We start from the raw sequence: 26,952 nt of genomic DNA on the forward strand, positions 1-26,952 counted from the left end.
CTACTACTTAACTCTCTCTGATGGTCCCCTTAAAACTCCTCTTACTTCTCTTAAATCAGTCCTACAGTCAGCAGAATATTTTGTCTGTGGGGCCGAAAGGAAATACTAAATTTCACTGATGCTGATTATACTCTACTGGCTGCCCATAGAAACCCAGGTCTTATACACGATGGCTTGTACCACTCATAAGGCTCCAAACGCATCTGATCCATGCTACCTGGCTGGGGGCACTAAACCATTGCAAAATGCTGAAACACTGCTGCCAGAATACATGTCCTTTAAAGGGGAATGACTTATGGCTCAATCCTGCTCAAGAAGTGTGACCATACTATGGAACTCCTTATCTCCGAACCTGTGCACACCACTTTGGTTATCTTTAATTCAGAGGTGAAAGCTCTTCTCCGTCAAAGACATTTTAGCTGAGCACTCCTCCCCAGTGCGACCTCTCTAGTTTAGTCTCAACACTGATTGGTGCCTTGGGATTTACTTCCCTACCTCCATTTTAATGGACTCTATCTTGAACGTGGCACAAGTCAGCATTCTGTTACGCACATTTTATGACTGATGCAACATACACTATACTCAGGGCCATTGGAAATATGTAATTGTGTGTCTGCTGCGCTTTTACCATGAGTAGGGATTTGCTGCATTTGTCACATGATCCATCATCTGCAGCATAATCTGAAGATTTTAACCTAAAAAAATTATTTCTACCTCAAACGGTTCAAAAGTTACTAAAAATGCAGCACATATTTTGCTGTGTATTCAAAGTTCCTTTACAAAGATTTACAGGTCACCTTTCTTTTGCCAATTGCTATTTTTGGGTATTAAACTGGTACTAATGAGATGCAACCAATGCCCATACAGTGTTAACTTGTGTAACAATGACAAAATAATGAAGTAATACTATCAAAAAATGTGCTGCATTACACTGCACAATTTGGCTTTTCTTGCCGGATAATTTACTCAACCCATCTGCATAATTTGTCTCTCACCTGCCACGTATGTCCAGTGACCCTGTCAATACTGCAATGTTTGTGGCTTTTTAAAGTACCTACATCTTCAGATAATGTAATTTGTGCCTTATGTAATGATCTGATTATATAACGTATTGTATAAATATCTTCGGATTATGTTAATTTGTACGTTATGTAAAGATCTATTTCTATTGTAAAGTGCTCTTCCACCTTTGGGTATTGTCCACGCTATATAAAATGCATAAATAAACCAATGTAGGCTTGCCAGCTTTCAGATAACTTTCACCATGTGTGAGAATGTGGGGGAGCTTAAAGAGGTGGGGCATATGGGGAGGGGGTGATCGTATTCCCTATGAATTTACGAGACGTGGGCCGGATCTTGGTGCCGGGAACTTACTCTCATCCCTCCCCAAAACAACAGCTTCAGAGGCTTCTGCTAATGTCCTGGGGAGTTTGCAAACCCCTCATGAGCATCAGAAGTGCCTACCTTCAACCATGACCTGGAAATGCACACTGCATAGGGTTTACTAGTAGGGGTGGGCAGAACTTGCTGAGTTTCACTCCACAGAATTTCTCGGAGATAAATAAAAATTTAGCGAGAATCTGTGGAGTTCTGCCAATGGGCGGATTATAGGCAGCTCCCACTAAAATAAAGCACCAGTACAAACTGCACCATGAGTTGCGCAAGATTGTGCAGCTATTTTAGTTGATTTTGCTGCCACTGCAACAGAAAGCCTACTTGAGCGTTCGTAAATCTACTCAAGTGGCAGCCCTCTGACATTGACCACTCGTGTTAAAAAATCACGCTAGGGGACATCAAATCTCGCTCGCATTCTATGCAGCCTCACAGGAAGTTAAAGAGCAATGAGGAGTGACCAAAATTCTCCCAGTTCCGTGGGCGAAATGAAACATTCCGCCCACACCAATTTTCCAGCTCATTGTATCTACCACTGTTTGACATCTGCTTCTTGCCGGGGGACTGGTTGAGCAGAACCAATATCATGTGGCACTTGGGACCTTGTGTGTTGGCAGGTCTGGAGATGTTTTCTCTAGGCTCATTAAAGCTTCAGCCGTACTTTAGAACACTGTTTGTTTACTGGAGAGATCACGCAGACTTAAACTAACAAACGTGGAGTTGTGAACTTCAAAACCTTACAGAATGCAGCACTGCTTTTTACTCTCCTCTACTGTAAATGAGTATTATCTTTTTCTTACATACTTACTGTTATCAGTATGTGTTTGAAGGATTTTTGTCTTGAATCGCCTTAACAAAAGAGAATTCATCACAAAATGGGAATGCTGATCCACATACTGTTCCTTCTCAGCAGGGATATAAGCGTGCTATGCTCTAGAACAGCCATATCGCTCTTAGAAACTCAAACATTCATTGTTATTGTGATGGATATTGTGGTGCTACACACAATAGACAGACTCTGTTATTTCCCATCTCTTGCCAGAAATGACTTGCTCTATCCAGAAACTCCCTTTTCCTACCAACAAGCTCCCCTTTAACTTCAAGGCTCTTGCCGTACCCTCAGATCACAGAAGGTCTATCATTCTACCCACTAGCCTCCAATTTTCATTAACTTGATTAACATGTTTTAGCCGTAGTCTCCCTACTGTACTTGCATTATCTCCATGGTTGGTCCATGTTCGGTCCACAAGTCTCCAATATTGACCCACACATCTACATGCTCAACCCACACGTCTCCCTGATCTACCCCCAAGCCTCTATGATAGACCTGCGACTCTCACTGGTTTATCCACAAATCTGTGTGATCAGCCCACAAGTCTGCCTTGCTCTATTCAGAAGTATTTGAATCTCTCCCTGTAAGAACTCTGTTGCTGTATCCACAAGTCTCTGCAACCTCTCCACCAGTCGGTCCTATCCGGATGTATGTTCCTCTCTTGCCAACAGTTTTGTGCTACCTCTGCAGACTTGAGGCACACGTCTTATCCACTTCATCTGCAGGTCTCCACTGCTCTGCCAAAGAATCTCTCTTGTTTCAACCACAAGATCTACACTCCTTTAAAGGTTGGCCTCTCCACTCCCCACCCCTGCGCAAGCCTCTATTCTTCCCTTTTCAGTTCTCCTGCAATTTAAACCATGTATCTCGGAGTCCACCTGAAAACCCACAATTCTGGTTATTGGGTTATTTTGTTTTGGAGAAAGAAGGGAAAAGCATTTGTAAGGCTGGGACTTTAAGTCCATTATATAAGATTAAAATAAATGAATACAGAGTTAATTTGATAGAAACAAGAAAGAGATTCCCTAACGTTGATGTTCTGATGTTGTATATTAGAGACCAGGTAGGAGTTTCACACTCCACCACCATGGACGACCACACATTTGACCCATGCTATGGGCGACCAGCCAACCTCTTCACATACCCCTGCTATAGAAGTTCAGCCAGGTTCTTCATATACCCGAGCTACTGTCAACCAGCCAGCTTCCTCAAGCACCCCTGCTATGGTGGACCAGCTATCATCTTCACATACCTCTTCTATGGATGACTAACAAGCCTCTTTGCACACCCCAGTTATCGCGGACCAACCATCGTCTTCTTGCACCCCTGCTACGGATGACCAGCAATGTACAACAAGCTAGCCTCTACACACACCCTGACACGGATGAACAGCCAGCCTCTTCACGAACCCCAGCTTAGGCCTACCAGTCAGCATCTTCACAACCCCTTCAATGGACGACCAGCTAGCCTCTTCACATACCCCAGCTATTGCTGACCACCCAGCCTCTTTACACAACCCTGCTATGTACGACAAGCCAGCGTCTTCACCACCCATGCTTCAGATGACCAGCCAGCCTCTTCACATACCTGTTCTGGGGTTTACCAGCCTCCCTCTTCACCTACCCCTGTTACAGACGACCAGCCAGCCTCTTCAAATACCCCTGCCATGGATGACCAGCCTGCTTCGTCACCCAACTCTACTTTAGATGACCAGCCAGCATCTTCACACACACCTGCTATGGATGGCCAGCTAGCATCTTCACATACCCCTGCTATGGACGACCAGTCAGCGTTCTCACACACCCCTGCTATGGACGACCAACCATCTTCTTCACACACACCACTGATACAGACGGCCAGCCAGCCTTTTCCCACAACCCTGCTACATGCCACCACCCTGTCTTTTCACACACTCCACTGTGGACCACAACTCAGCCTCTTCACACACCTGCTATTATGGCTACCCAGCTTCTTCACATAGCCTTACTCTGGACGCCCAACCAGCCTCTTCACCTATTACCACTATGGCTATTTAGCCCCCCGCTTTACTAACTCCGGATATGTGGACATTCCAGCCTGTTCACATAGCCCTATTATGGACAATAAGGTGAGCCTCCTCACATACCCCTACTATGGATGACCAACCTGCCTCTTCACATACCCCTGCTCTAGATGAGCAGCCAGTTTCTTCCAGTGGTGCTCCAACACCTTTTAGAGTAGTGATGCTGGCCTATATTGTGACCTCACTGAAGGTATAGGGGCATGTGACAGTCATTCCAAGAATTAAGTCTGTATTGTTCCTGCATACTCAGTATGCCCTAATCTTGGGGCCGATTAGGATAACGGTGAATCTGCATCCTCCGGGCCGGCGGAAGCCACCGCCGGCCTGGAGGATGCGGATTCACCGCTGCGGTGATTCTAAAGACCCCCCGCCAGATTAGGATGGCTGGGGAGTCATCGGCGTACGGGAAGACCGTCCGCCGCTTTTCCGCCGCAGACCGCGGCGGAAAAGCTCTAATATTTTATTTTTATTTATTTATTTTAAAAGTTTTATATAGCGCTGGCTAGACCCGGAGGTATCAGAGCGCTTTACATGAGCATCGGATCATAGTTACAGGTTAAATCGTTAAATCGTTACAAAGGTTACACAGTTCTTAGAGCATGGCAACATAGTTACTTGTAAGGTCGAGATAAACAATAAGCAAAAATACGTAAGGGGAAAAGAAGGCAAGGTGAGAGATTCAGGGGAGGGGGTTTGGAGTAGGGGAAGTAGACAGATAATCAGACACCGCCAGCCATATTAGGATTTGCATTGGGACATGCCTTTCCGCTGCGACAATGCCGCCACGAAAAGGCATACGGTCTTTTCTTTGGGGGCCCGTTGTTGGCCCCCAGGGTGAAGGGGGGGTGGGTGGTGCACATGGGGGGTACCTATGGTACCCCCCTGCATTTACATGCACAAAGCGGCAGGCACTGCGCGGTGCCTGCCGCTTTGTGCATGTAAATCTAAAACATGCTTTTTTAACCTTGCGGCGGGTGCTGCTTCAAGCAGCACCCGCCGCAAGGTTAAAGATCCAGGATGTGACCGCCAGGGTGGCGGTCACATCCTAATTGCACTGGAGGGACCGCCGCTGCCCCTGCGGATGGTCCCTCCACCTCGGGGTGGCGGACGGACACAGGTCTGTCCGCCATCCTAATGAGGCCCATTAGTCGCTGAGTGTGCCTGTTGTGTCTGCTCTCTGGTCCTCTCAGTGTATCCTGGTGTACCCTGCTCATTTATATATTGTGCAGACTCTTGTGTCCTGTTGTTTGGCATAGCGTGCCCTATTGTATCAGATTTCGTTCCATACTCCTTCTGCTGCACTATTAACTGCTCATTTGCACACACCCCTTTGTACCCTAGAGCTTGGCATGCTCTCTCAATGAACAACAAGATTATTGTGTGGCAGCCACAGCGAGAAGGAAGGAAGCTATGCACATCTGTTATTAAATGGTTGGTAACCCTAGCACTCTACAGCTACTAGGAGCAAGCATTTGGCACCAACAGACAGCAGTGTACATAGATACTAAGGGCTCCTAGCGGTGTTGGGACTGGCCGCCAGTAGTGCGGCGGTCCCACATCCCCAATTAGGATGCAAGCGCCACCACGGTGGTCGCAGTCCGTATCTTTGCCATTGTGGCGGGTGCTGCTGGAAGCAGCACCCGTCGCAATGCCAAAGAGGCACGTCGTGCATTGCCATGCACAACGTGGCAGGCACTGCACGGTGCCTGCCACCTTGAGCATGGCAATGTGGGGAGGTACCACAGGTACCCCCCAAGTGCAGCCTCCCCCTCCCTCGGGGGCCCGCAATGGCCCCAAAGCAATTCCCACCAGCCTTACCATGGCAGCATCGCCGCCATGGAAAGGCCTGTGCATTCTCCCATGCTAATATGGATGGCGTTGCCTGGTATCCAACCGCCACCATATTAGTGCACCATTCTGCCCGGCTGGCAATCGTAACGATTGCCTAGCGGCGGACGCACTTTGCGTCCGCCCAGAACCCCCCCCCCCCCACCATTGTAATATGGCAGGGGGTTTCACTCGTTAATGGCGAAAGTCACAACATCGTAATGAGCCCCTAAGTGTTGTACACTCTAGGACCAGAATTATCTAAATTGACACAACACAGCACTGCATTAAAATACAAGCGATGGCTTGCTCAAATGGGAAAAAAATTATGCACCATCACATTTAATAAGAGTCATAGGCTGATGATGTCAAACGCCATGCTCATGCTAAAAAAACTGTTCGTAAGCATTGCGCTATGGTGCAAAAGTGAGGCAGCGATGCCAGGCCACAGTTAAGTCCACGGGTAAGTTGCATAAAGTGTGCATTTTCACATAAACTACATGTGGAAGTATCACGCAGTATTCCACATGTCCCTTGCTTGCGTCTGGTTTCATTTGGTATCAATTTTACACTCAAAGCCAGGTCACACTATTTTAAGATATCTGGCTCAGTACATATTCAGGTGTAGTAATTAATTTCCACTGTCCCTAGTTGAAACTTATATATTCCTTCCCATGATGTGTGTAGATAGACTAATCCCTCACGGTTTTGCATTCAAATAAATAGAAAACCAAAGATCCTGTGGTTTTAGGATATTATTCAACAGACACTGACACATACGGGCCCACTATATATTCATCTTTAATGACTTCCATTAAACTAGAACTCTCAAACAAAAACCTACCTCATCCATTGTTAATCTACAAGAAATGCAACAATTTGTTGTGCACTTTTTCTTCTTTATATGAATCTGCTCATCGAAAAAAAGTCACCAAAGATGTATAAACGTCAAAGAGAGAGTGTCATTTTGACCCCGTTCTTCCACTCTAATTTGCTGTTTAAAGTTCATAAAAGACCAAAATATTGTGTGTCCTATTACACCTGACATAGGCAGTCATTGGCGTACTTTGTTAGTGTACCTGTGTGCTCTACTCATGGCATAATCGGGCAGAGATCTATTTACTGGCATACTCCACCACTGTGATCTGTAGTTTACTCGAAGGCAAGCTCCATCAGTGATGCCTGGTATTGACATACGTTGTCACTGTGACCTATCGCACCCTTCTCAAACACAGACACTGGCATACTTCTTTTGTGTGCCCTATTTCATTCTTTTCTTGGCCTGCCATGGCACAGACCCCATTAGATTCTATTTATTGACATGTTCCCTCTGTGGGTCCATCTGTAGTTGCTCATTGGCTTATTCCACCAGTGTACCCTATTGTTATCTGCTCATTACATACGCTGTCACTGTTCACTTTTGTTCCATGTGTCATCGACTTATTCAAAGTAACCTAATGAAGTTAGCGCGTGAATATATTTCATCAGCATGCCTTATTGTTATCTACTTTTTGACACAGTCCATTAGTGTGTCCTGTTTTTAGGATGAGCCTACTAGACAGTGGAGGCTTATGGTGGCTTACCAAGAATATAGAGGGGCTCAGAACCTGCCCATTGCTTACTATTGGCTTATTTTCCTGTCACTTTCATTTGCCTGCTTCTTATACGTGTCCCAGCTTGTCAAATCGTATTTGTCCCTCCCATGGCGCATTGCCTCCTTATCATCTCTTTGGTAGGTATCTCTGCTTCCACTGCTTGGTTTTCAAGCACTACTTTGTTCTTTTGTGTTAAGCACTCCATGAGAATACATGTGAATACAAGCTGTTTCCCTCATGCACTTCTCTCCCCCAGCACTCTCTGTGGCCTGAGTGATTCTCCCCATTCTCCTCCCTTTTGTGCTCCCTCGAATATTCCTCCCCATGTCCCCCATGTTCCTTCCCTCACCTGTGCTACCCTTTTCTCTCCTAGCTGTTTCTTTCCCCACCTATGTCTTCCATGTTTCTTTCAACATCCACCTGCCCCCGTTGTTGCTTACACCTCCCTCTTACCATATTGCGTGTCCTCCCCATGTTGCTTCTGTCTTCCCTCGTCACCCGGGTTCTTCCTCCCCCGACCCTCCCTACCCCATGCCTCGCTTTAAAAAAAAAAGGATATTGCAAATTGTATTTTATTTTTGTTACTAATCCAATTCGGATCAATAATTACAAAGTTTTTTTTAAAGCACCCAGGTCAAAGGCTTTTAAAAAAAAACTATAGACAAGTTGTACAGCCTCAGAGATGCTGTGCAGTGTGGCTATAAAACATTGGTAAATCCAAAAGGCCACAAAGCGAAAACTATTTGCTTTGACAGTGCTTGTTATCTTTACTTTGGCATCCTGTAGCTGCATGACCTATTGTACCCGTTTCCCTTCCATTCTCGTGTAATGTATCCTGATGTAACAGCTAACTAGTTCTCAGTCTTGTGTGCACAATTATACCTAGCATGATGGCATCGTCAGAGGATGGCCCTAGGGTACTTTTCTTAGGCCCCACTGTACCCGTGTGTGTCCGCGTCCAGCAGGAAGATAGAAAAGGAAATATTAGAAGCAAAGGTATTTGAGACAGAATCGACGGATAGAGATAAATAGGAAGTGAGGAAGAAAGTAAGAGAAGAAGGATAGTAAAGTGTGAGGCAATGCGCGAGAGAGAAAAAGGGTAGAAAAGAGAGAGGAAGTGCTGGAATCCAGCGAAATCGCCAATCGTAGAGAGGGGAGAGAGTGACCCACAGCAGGTTACGTTACCAGTAACGAACTATTCGACCTATTTTGCTCATTAACCGCTGGGGTTGATGGATTTCCTTTCCCAGTCTATCGACTCTCTGCTTTGCTCTCTTGAGTGTGTATTTCACATTTCCTTACTCAGTGTCTGGAGCCCCCTCATGAGGCTCTTGTCTGTGATTCAAAGTGGGTCCTACAGGCTGTATTTGCTTCCTCCGGGATGTTTGTGTAGTCTTGTGTGTATTGATTGTTAGAAGATCTGTTTGTGTTTCCAAAAGGCTTATGTTTTCAGTAATTAATTTTGGTGTCCTCAGAACCATCTTCACCTCGTACCAACTGGAGGAGCTGGAGAAGGCCTTCAACGATGCGCATTACCCTGATGTGTACGCTAGGGAGATGCTCGCCATGAAAACTGAGCTTCCAGAGGACAGGATACAGGTAGGAGGCCATTCATGATGCCACCTTTACCCCCCGCGGTTATTTCTGTCACCTTTCCCATCATCTCTTATCATCACCACAACTGTTTTTGTGCAATTAATGTGCAACATGTTTACCCATACAGCAACGATGAGGATTGTTAGCGTCCTCTTTGTCACCTCTACAACGACTGTCACTGTTACTATCCTCACGGTCATTGCAACCGCCCTGGGTCTCAACGCCCTCACCCTCATGGTCACCACAATCACCACGGGCCTCACCATACTCTCCATGACAGCCACCAATACGGCAACAATTGTGGTCACTGTCCTCACTGTCCCAGCACACCAACCTTCCGTCACCCTGGCCTCATCATCATCAGCACCTACACAGCAACCATAACTGCCACTACTATAATAACTTTTGCTGGCACCATCCTCACCATCACACATAAGACAACAACAGTGGGTCTGACGGCCCTCACTATCAGAATCCCCACCGCAATACCCATGCTGGCACCGTCCTCACCTTCACTTCCACCAACACATTATGCATGGCAGCCACCATCCTCACCATCACAGTTATCACATTAACCATTACTCTTGTGGTCCTCAACATCATAGTCCCTCATTAAACAACCATTATGGTAAACATCTTCACAATGACCACCACAGCCCTGGATCTCACCGTCCTCGCCTTCAAAGTCATCTACAGAAAAGTCATGTTGTCAACCTTCTCACTGTCACAGCAACCACTGCAATCATGGGTTACATCATTATCATAGATACCAACACAACAGCTATGTTGTAACCGTCCTCCCCTTCACAGACATCAACACAACAGCCATGGCGGCCACCATCCTCACTATTCTAGTCGCCGCAACAACCTTACCATCTTCAGAGCCACCAAAACAACAGGCATGCTTTCACAGTCTCAACCACCACAACAAACTTGGGTCTTCACCATCATAGTCTTCAAAACAACCACTGTGGCCCTAGTCCTCACTATCATTTTTACCACAACAACTGTGAGACTCACCATCCCAGTCACCACCACAACAACCATGGCTGGCACGGTCATAGTTGCACCACCACTAAAAACCATCATGGTCATTACTTTCTCCTTCACCACGCCACTCACCACCATAGAAGGCAATCACCACGACCACCTTCACAGTGCAGACTGTAGAATCCTGAGATGGGCTGGTATGATGGCTGTACAGGCCAGAAAAATGTTCTTGGGGCTATTTCTCCTCATGGGGGATCTAAATATCCATTTCGAGAAGACCCAGCTAAAGGAGGTCACTGACCTCAAGCAGGAATTATCAAATATGAACATGGCTCTAAAAAACCTAACACCAACTCATATCCATGGCCATCTACTGGATCCGGTGTTCGCCAACTGGGAAGGCATTACTACTAACACTCCTAACCCACTACCCTGGACTGACCATTTTTTAGTCCCTTTTGTGATTAACACGGCATATAAGTCTGCCCCCCTTCTGAGTGGCAATAATAGCTACCCTCATCGCAGATGGAAAAAATTCTCACAACCCATCTTTAACGAGATGCTAAGTCTAGGTGGGATGCCGGGAGGCACAGATAGTGAAAGCGCCAACCAAAATTTAGATACCCGAATTCTTGATGCCTTGAATAGGGTAGCTCCTCTATCCACAGCAAAAAAAGGTAATAGAGTCAGGAAAACGGCACCTTGGTACAATAATAACCTGCAATCGATCAGATCTGAGTGCAAAAAGCTTGAAAGACTCTGGCGCAAGGACAGGAAGGATCTAACTAAGCTTCAATACAAAACAGCCCAGAGAAGATATCAAAAACAGGTCAGAGCTACTAAAGCAGCCTTCTACGGAAAAAGAATTAGTGAGGCAGAATGCACATCCAGGGAACTCTTTAAAATTTACAAAGAAATCTCAGCTGTCTCGCTTTCCAACTCTCCAGAAACTGATTCCGTGATGGAATGTAACAAGGTGGCAGCATATTTTGCCAACAAAGTCAAGAAGATATATAGCTCCTTTTCCACTCATCCTGAGGCTGGAGAAACCTTCATAGAAATGAAGGAACCAGCGATGACAATGTTAAAACCGAAGCTAGAATGCTTTACTGTCCCGCAAAGTAAAGAACTTGTTACCATATGCTCTAGCATAAAATCAGGTTCCCCTCTTGACCCCGCTCCTCCAAGGGTTCTGGCCGCAAGTATAGCCACTTTAGAACCATACATCCGCCATGTCCTTACTACATCTTTCGAATCTCAGACCCTGCCTAGGAAATGGAAAAATGCAATTGTACTACCCATTAGGAAAAAACCTAATGTAAACCATGATGTCCTAGAGAACCTACGACCAATCTCTCTGCTACCCTATACCGCCAAAATTGCTGAGAAAATTGCAAATGTGCAACTGATGACTTTTGCGGAGCAGAATAATCTTTTACACCCCTCCCAATCGGGCTTCCGGAAAGGCTTCTCTACTGAGACGGCCTTATTAAGAGCCACCGAAACTCTCCGTCAAGGAGCGGACGCTGGACTAACCATGGCACTGGTCATGCTAGATCTAAGCGCAGCGTTCGACACTGTAGCACACATCACCTTGCTACAGTGTCTGAACAGAGGAGGTGTGACCGATAGAGCACTCGGTTGGCTGAAATCGTTTCTAACAGGCAGAAGCTTTCAGGTTCAACGGGGCTCATTTCGGTCTGAGGAGTGGGTATTGGAACAGGGAGTACCACAGGGCTCTGCTCTAAGTCCTACCCTTTTTAATCTATACATGGCACCCCTGGCGGAGCTGGTTTAATCGTTCGGCGTAGAGATCGTATCCTACGCCGACGATACTCAGCTCCTACTCACCCTCACTCAAACTCCGGCTGCTGAGGCTAATAATTTCCGAGCCTGTATGCAAGCACTGGCCACTTGGATGGATACGCACTGCCTTAAATTGAACGGATCCAAGACGGAAGTCTTGGTGGTAGGCGGTGATCAAAGACACTGGACATGCGATTGGTGGCCAAACTGCCTAGGCGACATGCCAACACCATGCACTGAAGCAAAAAACTTAGGGATATGGATGGATCCCACACTCTCCTATGAGACACACATCAACCGTCTAGTAGGCAAATGCTTTGGAGTCCTAAAAACTCTCAATAAAACCTTAGATCTCCTTCCTTTAGAGGCCAGGCGCACTATGACCCAGGCACTAATCACTTCACGCCTCGATTACGGAAATGTCCTGCTCTTGGGAGCTTCTAGTAAAAGCATAGGACGACTGCAGGTACTGCAAAATGCTGCAGCTCGCCTAGTGCTTAGACTCCCACGAAGGGCTAACTCTAAAGCCACCCTGGATGCCCTCCACTGGCTCCCAGTGATTAAAAGAATAAAATACAAAGCACTCCTCATATGCCATCAGATTATCTGGAACAAAGCCCCTGGATATCTGTCAGGTCTGGTTACCAGATACGAACCACGCAGATCACTAAGATCTAGCGATACGGGCACCCTTGTGACCCACCGCTACAGGAGAGAAAAAATGGGAGGCCGGTCCTTCAGAGTGACGGCAGCCACAGCATGGAACAAACTTCCAATCCATCTCCGCCTAGAGCCTTCAGAAAATATTTTCCGACGAAAACTCAAAACTTTTCTTTTTTCCTTATAGCCCACCACTGCCCTTTTTTGCCTCGCTCGGTCCACTCCCCCCCTTATGAGTTTATGCCTCTCTTTTTTAGCGCGGGGACACGCCGAGATGGCGTATTTTTCCATGCGCTCTACAAATGTCATTATTATTATTATTATTATTATTATAAGGAGAAAGAAGATGAGTATAGGCCAGGATGCTGAGAGCATCCCTCCCTCAATAGCACAGGAACAAATTCAAAGTTATTTGTGGTTTAAGTTCTCAACTTATTACAAAATGTAATAAATATAATATTTGTTGGAATGGAGAATGGAGTTATTGTTGACTTGTCCACCATCTCAAAGCACATAGTGTGACTGTGCATTCTTACTGACAGCGATTCGCAACATTAAATGCGCTACAGCATTATCAGCCAGCCACTGCCTCCAACACGCCTGGCTGTGGGAACGTGTGCAATGGTGAAACCACCACCTCAGAACAGACTCTTAGCATTTCCCACTCCTTCAGACCTGCAGAACAGCGATTTTCTCCCCAAAGGTAACACCACTCTCCCGTCCACGACTGGGGAAATCAGCATTTTAATCTATTGCAATGATGGCATAATCATTGCTTAGTTTGCGAAAAAAGTACCAGGGCCCAAACATTTTCTGTACCAGCTTCTGCCCACTGCTGGCACTACCTGCAACCGTTGGTGCCGCCCCTATAGTTCTGTTCCTTTCTTAAGCATAGGTTCCATCTTAAATCTATTTCTGCACAGACCCCACGAAATCAGTTGTTCATTCTTGCAGTCCATATTCTGCCTGGATAATATAAGGGTTCTTCCAAGGGTAGAAGGGGCAGGGCGGGCATCGGCAGTGGTTGCTTTCTCCAACTCACGACCCCAACTACGTTTGGGGTTGAAAAGTCTACAATTACCACAGTTCGAGGCAGTTGGGGACCCGAATTACAGGCGATCCTGTTGTGAATGGCTAATGCTTGAAATGCATACACTCACTCCAGTTGGGGAAAAAACGTTTGTTTTTTTTAAACAAAAAAGTGAGTCCTGGGCAGCCAAGTGTGTGGTGAATCAGTGGGCGGGAATGCAAGCTCGGCACGGAAGGAGTGTGGGATATTTTAGACACTCTTCCTGATGATAAGGGAAAGGAAAGGGTAAGAGCAGAAGACACCCTACAGAGATCACAGGAAGTAATCCACCGCTGGCTTCTGGGAGGGAATACCTCTAGTTTGGATGTTGAACTTGTTCTGGAGGTGTTTTCTCCGCATCTAGAATGGCTGTCACTTACCCCATCTGTAGCAGTGTACCGCCCACAGTCAGCACAGTCTCATTGAAATGCCACTTATATCCTAAGATGACCAACTGGTGCGCCTAGCAGTTCATGTCTAGGTCGTTGACAGCACTGAACTGTGTCACTATGTCACTGCCAAAATGGTAGCCAGCTTGAGTCTGGATGGATGGGAACAGTCCATCATGCACTCTTTCCGTCGATGATGGCACACTGGTGCAAATCACTAAAATGCTCTTTTTCAGAACTGTCCAGATCTGGGGCTGACTTTCTTTGAGCAGCCTCTTTCACCTATTGGTTTGAGACTTCGTCTGTGATGTCTTGGCTCAGCCCCATAGAGTATTCCTCTCTCACCTACTATTATTAGCGGTCCGGGTGTATCCCTCTGGATCCACTTGAGTGCTTGCATTAACATATATGAATGACTACATTATAGCAATAGTTCTCTCTGCCTGCTGCTGCTGGCTGCCTTCTGTCAGGTGCTCTAATGCTTCAAGCATTAGCACACTAAACCTAAGCTGTTGACTATGCCAATGCTTGTTTTCTTTTGTAACTACCCAAAAGGTTGCAAGTCTATGATTGGAGTAGATGTATTTCCAGTCCCTTACAGTGACTTTGTTCTTTGTGAACCGAGGCCTTGCTTGTGATCAGCACACAGTTGTGATGTCATGACTGCTCTTTTAACAGTTGGTATTTGGCTGGACGGATGCCAGGGCTTATGAAATGCTTTTCTAAAAAATACACCACACAAGCACATACAATCTTATGTCTGTATCCAAAGCCCTTTATCAGTTATTGTCAGGCAGATACCAGGCATTAATACGAGACATTTCCCTGTGGGATATCACCCATGCCATGTGTCTGTGAAGGGTTTGCTGTTGAAGCCCTCTGGGTGGCGCCTCAATTTCATGAAGCAAAAGCGGATGAAGGTTCTGTTCATGTAATGCTCATGCGAGCAGCACCTCTGCACACGATATGAAAATAGCCTATGCCGCTGCTCCGTTCTCTGTAGCACCTCCTGCTGGACAGATCTGGCATTTCACTTGATCTTCAACTGGAGTTCTCGACTGTTGACAGCTGTGGCAGGGGAGTGCTCTTCTTTGACAGTGCTGCTTTGCCAGTTCCTACAGCACCCCTTTCTGGAGAGATAAGGGAGTGCACAGTGCTGGAATTGTACAGGCGCTCCAGATGGCAAAGAGATGGAACGCAACAGAGTGATCTCGGTCTCGCACAGTGCAGTTGCTTTATTCTCCACAGCACCTCCTGCTGGAGGAATTGTGTGTGTCTCCTGTAAGACAGCAGGTCAAAATGCTGCGTTTCCATCCCAAGCCCGTAGGAGGCGTCAAAGCTCACTGATACCTTTCTGTTTATGAAGAGACTCCCACGTTCTGTTGCTCTCCATCTTCCCATAGGAGTGCTCGAACAATTTTCAGAGTGGGGTTGCGGACATCAGTGTTACATTACTGAATTGATAGGGATTGTGAACAATCCAGGTCACATAAAGACAGTTGTGGCTTCCACAAAAATGAAGTGGAGAGGGGGATGGTGGATTAGGTGAATAATAATGAAAATAAAAAAAAGTACCTGTCTTGCTGCTGAGGCTGACTCAAAGCACAGGCTCCCCACCCAATCCAGACACTGCTCTCAAGTTATACCAAGCATGAGAGCAACCTGGGGATTGGCCTGAGCGGGCTGGTCTAATGCTCACTCAGGCCAGTGGCGTAACGAAACTTGAGGGGGCCCCCCTGCAAAGCACAACGAGGGGGCCCTCCCCGGTGTCCCAGCCCACCACCTTGCCCCACCACGGGTCAAAATTCAGGACAGGAGGCCAAAACTCAGGACGCAACCTCGGGACAAAAGGCACGCTCCACAGACACATCAGAGGAGGCCGTGCAACAGCATACAAGTAAGCTCATCCACATCCAAACATACTCAACCATCCACAAACCCATCCATCATGCATCCCTCCATCCACCATTTCATTCATCCACCCCCTCACCCATCCATTCACCATCCATTAATCCACCCTTTCACCCCATCCATCTCTACACCCATCCATCTACTCTTCCACCCATCCATCCACTTATCCATCCAGCCATTCACCCCCTCATCCATCCAGCCATTCACCCCCTCACCCATCCAGCCACCCCCCACCCACTCTCATATCCTCCCAGTCCCTCATCACTCCACCAATTCACCCCCCAGTCATCCATCCATCCTCCCTCTCTCTCCCCATCGACCCCCTCCACCCAGCCATCCCTCCCTCCGCCCATCCACCCACCCATCCACTCATGAATCCATCCATTGACCCCATCACTCATCCATCCCCCTCTCATCCATCTATCCCTTCACTCCTTCACTCATCCATCCATTCCTCTGTCCATCCACCCTCCCCTCAGCTCACTAATCGATCCCCACATCCACCCTTTCACTCATCTATCCATCCACTCACCCCTTCACACATCAACTCATCAATCCATCACCTCACTCATCCATCCACCCACTTGCCCATCATCCACCCCTTCATTCATCCATCCATCCCTCACTCACTCATCCACCCCTCCACCCATCCAGGGCTGGTCCGACATGTCCACCTCTTTCTCTGACAGCCCTCCCGAGCATGAGATGTTGAAGGCCGGAATCTCCTCTCAAAATGCTGACCTCATTCACCATGGCAGGAGTAGGCCAAAATGGGACCCCCCAGGACAATGCAAACTCCGCTCAAGACTGTCAATTGTGACTGCTCTCCCACTCATCTCCTCACCCAGGAGGCCACATCTGCACAGTACTTGGAAGCATCCCTCCTCCTACAAAGATGGACAGACACTGCCCATGCCACCAATTTCCTTTCAGACCGATGTGGCACCGTTTTACTAATTTGGAACCATCTCTGCCTTGTTCATGGTGCCATAAGGATTACATGACTTTTTGTTCACCCCTGTTCCTGGTCCACGCATACAAAGCACCTCACTGCTTCTCTCCATAGGCCCATGCTGTACATTCTAGTTTCCCCCGGCGCACCCTGACTGGACTACACATGACTGCAATATAGACCATGCAGGCAAAGCTCCGCCTGAATGCAAAAGCTACAACATCAGAAGTCGGAATAGAGAAACAAAGTACACCTCGCTGCCCGCTAAGAAGCCTGTGAGCCTGCCTCTTCATCGCCGCCACTAGAAGTATCTGCAGGAGAGGCCCAAAAAAGAAGCAGATGGAAAACAACTTGCAGCACAATGCATGCGATCAGCTCATCTTTCCTACGAATCCAAAACAGTGCTCCAAATGTAGTCAGTGCTCTCACCTCCCGGTTCGCTCCATCACACACAGACTGTGTGTCAGCTCAAAACGTCATCAAACATGCACTCCATGGTTCACCGTCACCATCAGAACATGCATCACCCAGAACACATCCCTCCACTAGCGCAGCCAGAGACCACAACACGTCCAAAACACCCTGTTTTGATGCAACACTCACAGGGAAACATTGAAAACCATACCAACTCCCAATCCATTAGAACGATCCAGCAAATCGCAAACCATGAAGATGCCATGAATCCAATTTTACAGTTTCGCGTGTGGAAGCAAATGTCGCACAAAACATGTTCCTGTATTAACACGAGCAGGACAACCAACACACACACTCATCACTCCTCACCTCCCCAGGCCTGGGCTGGCCTGCAGCTCCGAAGGAGAGCGGGGCGGGCTGCGGGCAGCAGAAGACAGGGAGACACCGGGGCCTTGCCAGGTGAGGCCAGCCGCCAGGGCAGGGCCAGGCAGAGGCCAACAATCCCTGCTCTAGCATGACACAACAACGGCGGCCGCACCCCTCCTCGAAGTCTGTACCAAAGTCATGCGCACCCCACAATGCGCATGAAAAAACTGCACGCATTCGCCACCAGCCCCGCCCCCACCCCGAAGAACGCGGCACCGCGGCGCGCAGACCCATAGACAACAACTGCGCGCCGCCATGCCCACAAACCATTTCAACCACGTACGTGGTGTGTGCTCACTGCTCATAGGTCTGCCTGCACCTGCCTCTACTGAGACCAGTGAGGGGGCCTCTGGATCGTGGGGGCCCCCTGCGGGTGCCTGTGCCTACACCCCCATAACTAATAGTGAAATAGAGAAGCCACCACGTCACCGTCCGTGGTGTGCGCACGCATTCCACAGACCTGGCTCTGCCGAGAGTGAGGCTGGAGCGTGGGGGCCCGTGAGGGGGCCTCTGGAGCATGGGGCCCCCCCATGGGGTCCCGTGTCACCACACCCCTGCAACTTAACATTCCTACAGAGGCTGTCACCGTTCCATGGCGTGTGCGCACCGTACAATCTAGGCTTGCTGCCTTGCTTGCAGCAGTCTTCCTCCGCTGGGAGTGAGATTGGGGCCCCCCGGAGCGTTGAGGCCCCCCGCACTGCGGGGGCTGCGTGGGCCTGTGTTACGCCCCTGACTCAGGCACAGGGAACCTGCAGCTTTTGTCCAACCTGGCTGTCAACACAGCTGGGTTGGAGAAACCTAAGTGCGCGTGTCTGTTTGGCCGCCCTAATACTGCCGGGAAAACCAACATGCGCACTTTGCAGTGCCCATCGCTCCTCCTCCCTGCTATCGTTCGGCCCTGCCCTAGACTACCTGGCTCAGTCAGTCAGTGGAAAATAAAACTATAATATAGTTTAATATCATTTTATTTTTTGCTGCCTGACTGACCAGTGGGATGACACTCCTCTGCCATTACGGAGGAGCCACTCCTGCAAAAAGAACAAGTGTTGCAAATAATCCACACACATTTGGCAAAATAGTGGTATGGGTGTAGTATATAACTGGTGGTGCATTGTGGAGCACACAGTCTCAAATATATTTCATTTTTTTATTGTATTTTTTGCATTGTTATAGAGCGCAAACTTGACCCAAAGGTATTGGAGTGCTTTATTTGAGCACCAGATACATTGCAAAAGGTCGTATTCACTTTTTTTTTTGCTTTCGTAATCACGGTAGAATAAGTGATTACCCCCAAAATAACAGGATGTTGAGTTAACGTCGAGATTCAGCCCTGATTCTCCAGTCCCTAAGTCGGCAGGCTCTGGTCGTAATGCCACATCCCCTTCCCTGTTACTAAAGCATGGCAGGGTCGTACACTGTCATTTACAGACAGCATGTTGTCCATTGAAATGCCACTAAATTTAGAAAGGCATACCGTTTTAAGGATAAAACTATATCTCGCAAAACAATAGTTTGTTGAAATCCTGTTTCGGAAAATATTTGATTTGATCATATTACATTTTTGTTTTCATCACACTTCAAGAATATCGAAAAGCACTTCCTTTGTGTCTTCCTAATTGCTGACATGTATTTTGAAATATATGCACAGTTAGTTCATTTACAGGTATTTACACTTTGCTGTGTGTTAAAGAATGGCATTCCGCAGCCTTTCCTTTCACACCACCAAGACTGTCACGAAGTTCATTTTACAAAACTCTCTCACTCTGCAGTTAGAGAAAGAAAACACCAATTTCCATGTTAAAACAATATGCAAAAAATTGTCAGAAGACAGTCTGACATTAGAACTCTGTAGCTGAACACACACCGACGTGGCAAGATAAGAATTTAAAGGCATCTTTATTGCTCATTCACCATCCGAACTCCAACATGACTATTTTTGGGGGGGAGGCTGCAGCGCCCATGTCTACCTACGTTTGGCACCAGTAGCAAAGACCACTTGGGAAGCGGTAGGCTAAACTGTCAGAGCTGTGACGAGTCCCAGTTATGTGTGAGTAACTCTTGCAGGGCATTTTTTTCCTTGCATTCTGAGGTTTGTAGTTCTTGTGGGCCCATTATAAAAACTGTACTACCTATCCCAGAATGCTAAGAAAAACCTGGAGTGGACGAATTACTCACGCATGAATTTAGGAAAATCGAGAGCGCTGTGCTCCCCTCTGCCACCCCACGCTGCTACGTTTTTGTGTTGCATTTGTGTGCATCGCTAGAACTGTGGAATACAAAGCGCGCTCAAAACTTTGCATTAATCACTGCCTCTGACTTCCCCGTTCAGAAAACAAACGAGCGAATCCCGTGTCTGAGGGTGCGGACAAAGGCGCCGCCGCCTCGTCACACAAGTCATACTGATGCGTTGTGTGATCATCGGCTTGCTTGGCCACAACCCAGGGCAGAGTTATGAGTTGATTGGCAGGGAACCCTGCGAATCCGAGCTGCGTTCCGCAGAAGCCCTGGCGTACTTGCATCAGGGTGTGTTTTTTAGAGACAGTCTATTATACAACCCGAGTTATTTCAATCACATTTCAACACGGTTTTACTCTTGCACTAAAGATTCGTTTTACCACATCGATTCATTGTATAACAGAGGGGCCCCTTGTTTATATTACATGTCGATGACACTATCCTATTCCATGTCGTTTGTTCATTTCTGCACGGTCATTTGACCACGTATTCAAAGTTGGCAAATATCGGTCGCTTTTTTAAAACAAAATATCGACTTATTTTAACAATATGCTGGTTAGTGTTTCACAAGAATTGGTTCGTTTACAGCTGATTGGTTTGATTTGGGCATAGAGTGGTTCGTTTTTCTTTAATGTCGGTATATTTTTATCGCAAAGTGGTTATTTCATTGTGTCTTGTTGGTTAGTTTGTGTCAGTTTTCATCACTCTAGTGCGTTTTTGGCAGAAATGTATTTATTTTGTGAAATTTCGATTTGTTTTCGTGGCATGTCGGTTATTTTTTGTTTCCTTTAGTTCGTTTTTGACCAACATCATTCGTTTTTTATTTTACTAAAGGATTGGTCGAGAGTATGTTGCGAGAACTGAATGAACCCGGAAATGGGGGCAAAATGTGAACGTTTTTATTACAATGCTATGCAGTGTATTCTTGTTCCAAAGATAAAAATGTCTCTGAAAAAAGCTTTATAGATCTTATAGGATATTTAGCTCTATATATAAAAAAAATCGTAATTGATCACTTAGTAATTATATATATGTGTGTGAATAATTACTTTGCGATCAAATGATTAAAAATCATATTGACATTTTGCAGTCCTCTGATAAAATGGACGTTTTTTGACCATTTTTTTTTATTATTCCTCTCTGGTGGCATTTTTCCTGTTTTAGTTTTTCTTTCGCCCTTTTTGTTTTGCATTTAGCCACGGGTCGGTCCTCTGAGCGAGTGGTGAAAAATAGTGATAAAAATAAAGAAGCGCGGAATGATGGCCCTGTGGGTAGGGAGGTCCTTTAGTGCATGGTGTGGAATAGTGCTAAAAACAAATAATCGAGGAGTGATGGACGCAGATAAATTGTAAATGTGTATATTCCGTGCCCACAGCCCAGGGGTTAACCTGCAGCGCCGCGACGCCGGCAGCAGGTGTCGAGGGCGCCTCAACCGGCGCTGCTCAGATTGAAATACGACCCTCTGCCGAGTAAAAAAGATGGATGGCCGACACCGGGGCCTAGTCGCACTCATCATACCCGCGCCAGACCAAAAGCAATTTTTTATTTTTTTTTAATGTGCTAACGACCTAATCAGGCGATGGCGCCTGAGAAGATTGCACAGTGACCCCGGGATGCATCTGTCAGGCACGGAGCCCGCACCCCCGCCCACGCGGCACGCGGCGGAGGGGCGTGAAAGCACGCCACCTGCGGGTGCACGCGCCCCTCCCTTCCAGCACTGCCCATAATTAGTTAAATGTGAAGCGTTTTCAGGGTCCCCGGGGAAGAGGTGTCGCGAGCCCGTGGACAGCGGCGCGGTATTAATTAGCGCAGGTCAATGGTGGCGCCCCCCCGGGAGTGGCTGCTTTAATTTCCCGAGATATTTCAAGTGCCTCAACCTCATCGATTCAGCCGAAAATTAACTTATTTTTCAATCAGGCTCCGGAGGCCCCCGGGGGACGCGCTTCCTTTGGCGGCTGCAGCGAGGAGGCCAGGCAATCTCTCATCAAAGCAAAGGCTTCTCCGCGGGAGGGGAGCGGGACGTCGTCAACTGGGGAGTAGGGTGGGGGTGTTTGGCAGAAGCGTGACGTAGCGTAGGCCCCTGCAGTGCAGGGGAGGGAGGGCCCTCCGGGGCCCCAGTCAGCCTCAGGACTGGATATATCTGTGACTTACCTCAGAGGCCCCGCCTCAACACATGCGCCATGATTTTACTTAAAACCATTGGGTGCAGGAGAGACACAACACGAACAAAAGGGGAGGAGCAACAAGGGGAGAGAAGCAAGAGGAGCTCGAGAACGGGCATCTCCGAGATGGGAGATGGTGGGAACCAAGAGAGGAGTCAGTGGCGAGTGGGAGGATTTAAGAGCGACACACAAGGGGAGAAACAAGAGGAGAGAAATGAGGAGTAACTAGGGGATTTCAACAGTGGGAAGAACACGAGAACGGGCTTTCCCGAGAGAGGAGCCAGGAGTCAGAGGCTGTGGGTGGGTAGAAGAGCAAAAAGAGAGTTAGAGACCCAAGGGGAGAGAATCAAGAGGAGCAACAAGGGAACTTCCATGAGGGAGATCAAGAAAGGAAGAGAACTACAAGCCAAGGAGAGAGCCCCAGTGTAGCAAACAATTGGGGAATAGGAGATGATACGTTTAGAACAATAGGGAAGAGAATGGCTTTGCGACAGAAGCAGTAAGGGAGGTAGAGCAATAAATGGTGGCAACAGGAGGAGAGCATCAAAGGTGGAAGGAAAAGGGAAGCGTAACAAGGGGGTACAACAGAGGAAATGAATAGGAGAAGAGCAAGAGGAGGAAAGCAACACATGGAGAACCTTAGAGGAAAACATCAAGACAAGAGCAACACAAGGAGAGCAACAGAGGAAAGCAACATATTAAAAGCAAGAGGGTACCGTGCTTAATTTAAGCCAGTGGTTGCAGGTGGGGCCCACCCACACTCATTTTCATTTCTGGAGCCCAGCACCTATTTTTCCTATTCAGATTTTGATCCAAAGCAAAAAAGAAAAACACACAGGGGGGGAAGAAAGAAGGATGATAAAGATGTGCCGGCCACAGACTTCTAGGCAAACCTTGGGGCCCGTCACTTATTTCTTTACAAATTAAGTAATGATAGGAGAGAAAGGGGAGATCATTCATGGGGGAGAGCTCCATGGAAGAGAAACAGGTTAGAACAATCAGGAAAAAGCTGCAGGGGGGTGGCAACAAGGCTAGAGTAACAAAAGGAGAGCAACAACGGACAGCAACATAAGGAGATGAAGAGCACGCCGGAGAAGAGTGAAGAGCACGCCGGAGAAGAGTGAACGAGGAGAACAGTTGGGGGTGATCTATATGGGAAAAACAACAGGGGGAGAGCAATAGGCAGAAAGTGCCAGGGTGATTTCGGTGTAACACAAGTGCGTGCCTTTGAGGAGAGAGGCTGTCAGTGATTGTTATTGCAAGGTACCCCGCACCGACAGGGGGCACGAGAACTGCTAAGGTAAGGGGGGTTCGGGTCATCAGATTGCCACTTGCTAGGGAGATGTCAGTATCTCTCAAAGGGTGAAGGGTAATCACTGGGAAGGATGAGGAAATGATCAGGGACGCATGAGCATTACACTACTGTACTGCACCTACCTTCTCTCTCCGTGCGAACACCCTCTCCTGTACCAACTCCCTCTCCTGTACTAACACCCTCTCTTCTACACTTACACCTTCTCTTCTGTATCAATACCCTCCATCTCTACTGTACCTCCCTCCTCTTACGCTTGCTAACACTCACTCTTGTATTAGCACCATATATTTAATAACAGTACCCTCTCTCCTGTACTAATACCCCATCTCTCCTGTAGTGTGCCTACTGTCTCCCGCTAACACAATTTCCAGTACTAATATCATATGTCCATACAACACCTTTTCTCGTGTACTGATACCACATCTGTCCTGCAGTGTCCCTCCTCTCTCCTGTACTAACACCATATGTCGTAAACAAACACTCTATCTCCTGTGTTAAACATCTCACTTCTGTACTGTCCCTCCTCTCTTCTTTCCCTGTACTTATACTCATTCCCCCACTTTTATACCTCCCAAGTGTTCTAATGTGCCTTCTTTTTGGTGTGATATACCTTTTCCCTATACTATTAACACATTCAGTCTTGTAAAACAGTACACCCTCTCTCTTGTGCTAACCCCCTCTCTCCTACTCTAACACTTTCTCTAAGTCTCCTCTCTCCTGTAGTTAGAGCCTCACTTCTGTACCAACACCAAGTCTTCTGAACAGTTCCCCTCTCTTTTATACCTCCCCTCTTTCCTACCATGTCCACTCTCTCTGTTATTTGCTAACTCTAATATACCTTCGACCCATTCTCTAGTGTAATATAGCCCTTTTCTTTTGGGCTATAACCTCTTTTTTCTGCCTACACCGTCAACCAGCTCTCTGGTACTACCACCCACTCCTTTCTACCATGCCCATCCCTATGTACTATAATTACGGTTCAGTTTTATGGTGTTTATTTTTTTAACATTTCCATGCGTGTTTATCCATATTTATTTTCTGGCCATCTTAATGGTATTTATCCATATTTTGTGTTTTGAGACTAAACAGAGTTGTACAATTGTATATTTCCACATTCTTTAACTGATAAACATGCACTCATACTTTGATACCTGTCAAGTTTTATCAAATTAAGCTGCCTAATATACGCAACACTACATCCACATGTATATATAGCAGTATATTAAAAATATTTGCTAACTAATGCCGGTATTTAAGGAAATCTCATCCTGTTTTTTAACTCTCCATGTTTTCTACCTGCTTAGCTGTTGGCCTAAAATTCATGAAGGGCAGCATGGAGAGTCACTCACAAGAAGCCCAATTTTCTGTGTTTTTCCACTTTTAAAAATAAAAACAGATAGAAAACATATTGTTTTCTGTCTGTATTTATCTGTAAAAATGGAAAACTGGAAGCCTTAACTATAATCCTCCTTACAACTGTAACACACACTTTCCTTCCATATTAAAGAACAACCTTTTGTACTGTAAATCAATTATGTCCTGCAATATAATGCATCATTCTTGAACTACAGACCCCATCTCTACTGTACTCTAACCTTTCTCCTGTAAAACACTTCTCTTTCCTACACTATATTTCTCCATTATACACATCTTTATATGTGCTATAGAACCTCTTTTATACTATAGACATCTGCCTACTGTACATTAAGCAACCACATTTCCTTTACCATTACAACTTTTCTTGTGTATCTTATCCCCTGCCCTCTACTATAACATACTTCCACGTAGTATACTCTGTCTCCTTTGTACATACAATAAACATCCCTTTTCTTTGCTTGACCCCTGTCCCATAGTCCCTCTATTCTATATGCCGCATCGCTCCCTCTGTATATTGCCATTCTTTCTGTGCTACAGACTCCTCTCTCGTGTACTATGGAAGATCCCTGTCCTATACTGGACAGTGCCGCTACTAAAACTCTTCCTCATGTACTCTATTCCATCTCGTCTACAGTATACTCTCCTCTCTCCCTTACTCTACATCCCCTTGCACCAGTGATAACCGCACTCTCTCTTGTTACATATACGGCCCCTCTCATGTACTATAGAGTAGCACACAATTCCCTCTCTCTTCTGAACTACAGATCCCACTCATTTCTTACTAAACACCCACTAGTTTCAGTGCTACACAGTCCTCTGTCCAGTAGTTTAGGCAGTACTCTCTTGGGCTCTACACCCCCCACAGGCTCTAAACCAGTCTTGCCAGTGCTGCAGATCTACTCAGATATACTATAGACCCACTTTCTCTTGTACTGTGCCCATTAGTCTGTACTAAAGCACCTCTCTTGTACTGACGGTCCCCTTCTCCTGTACAGTAGACCATATTTATCACGTACCTTAGACTTTTCTCACTTGTACTAAGTTATCCCCTCCACCATCCTGTACTGTAGGCTGTTTCTCTCCTGCGCTACGTAACCTCTACTCACTCGTACCCACCCATCTCACCTCTATAATAGAATCAATTCCCTCTCTGCTAGGCACTGTAATCATTTCTGCAGTGTCTGCCCCTCTGGACTGTACTGTGAACCCTCTCCGTCTCGAACTCTAGTCCTCTATCTCACGTGCCATAGCCCACACCGCTCATTCACAGTACATTCACACCCTCTTCTCTCCTATACTATTGGTAGAACCTCCCTTGGGTTGTTGACGTCTCCCTCCTGTACCATAGATCTTCTCTACCCTGTAACATAGTTTCTCCAGTATTAGGGTGTCTTTCATAGATTCACATGCTTGAATATTCCCCTTCGTCGGAGTGGGAGTCCCACGGTAAATAAAATAGCAATAATATACTCCTAATATGTATATGTAAAAACATTACACATGAAATACCATTAGAAAAAAGGCAGAAAAAGCCTAGACATAATTCCACATAGGAATACATGAAGAGAGAAAAGACCCTTGTAGTCTATTCCTGTCATTATGTTGGTCCAAACTGTAGCCAATCAGGCGCCAGCAGCCCTCCAGAACCTTCTCCTCAGAGCTCAGTACCTCAGATTTTCTACCGCACGTCGTGTGTAAGGGAGTCTCCCTGAGCTCTGCGCAGTTTTCTCTTCTACTTCACGTTTTCCTGTGTTCTCAGCATGTCTTCAAGTAAGAAGTCTCTCTTTAGACCTTGCTCTTCTTGTGGAAAGATGCGCCTTTATTCAGAAGATACTCACAGTAAGTGTATTTACTGTCTTTACCCCGACCATGATGTTGGTAAATGTAAGTTCTGTCGAACTTTTTCCACCAAGACTCTAAAAGATAGGGAAGTCCGTCTTCT

General features: G+C 46.7%; 1 protein-coding gene across 2 annotated transcripts in view; it reads left to right on the forward strand.

Annotated features, from left to right (window-relative positions):
• Positions 1-26,952, forward strand: part of VSX2 (visual system homeobox 2) — a 113,205-nt gene that overhangs the window by 47,931 nt on the left and 38,322 nt on the right. For both annotated transcript variants that reach the window (XM_086936608.1, XM_086936609.1), the window contains exon 3: positions 9,184-9,307. In XM_086936608.1, the coding sequence (XP_086792734.1) occupies positions 9,184-9,307 (124 nt within the window). The remainder of the gene's footprint in view (positions 1-9,183; positions 9,308-26,952) is intronic.

Source organism: Lissotriton vulgaris, chromosome 9 (assembly GCF_964263255.1).
Source record: "Lissotriton vulgaris chromosome 9, aLisVul1.2, whole genome shotgun sequence".
NCBI classification, from domain to species: Eukaryota; Metazoa; Chordata; class Amphibia; order Caudata; family Salamandridae; genus Lissotriton; species Lissotriton vulgaris.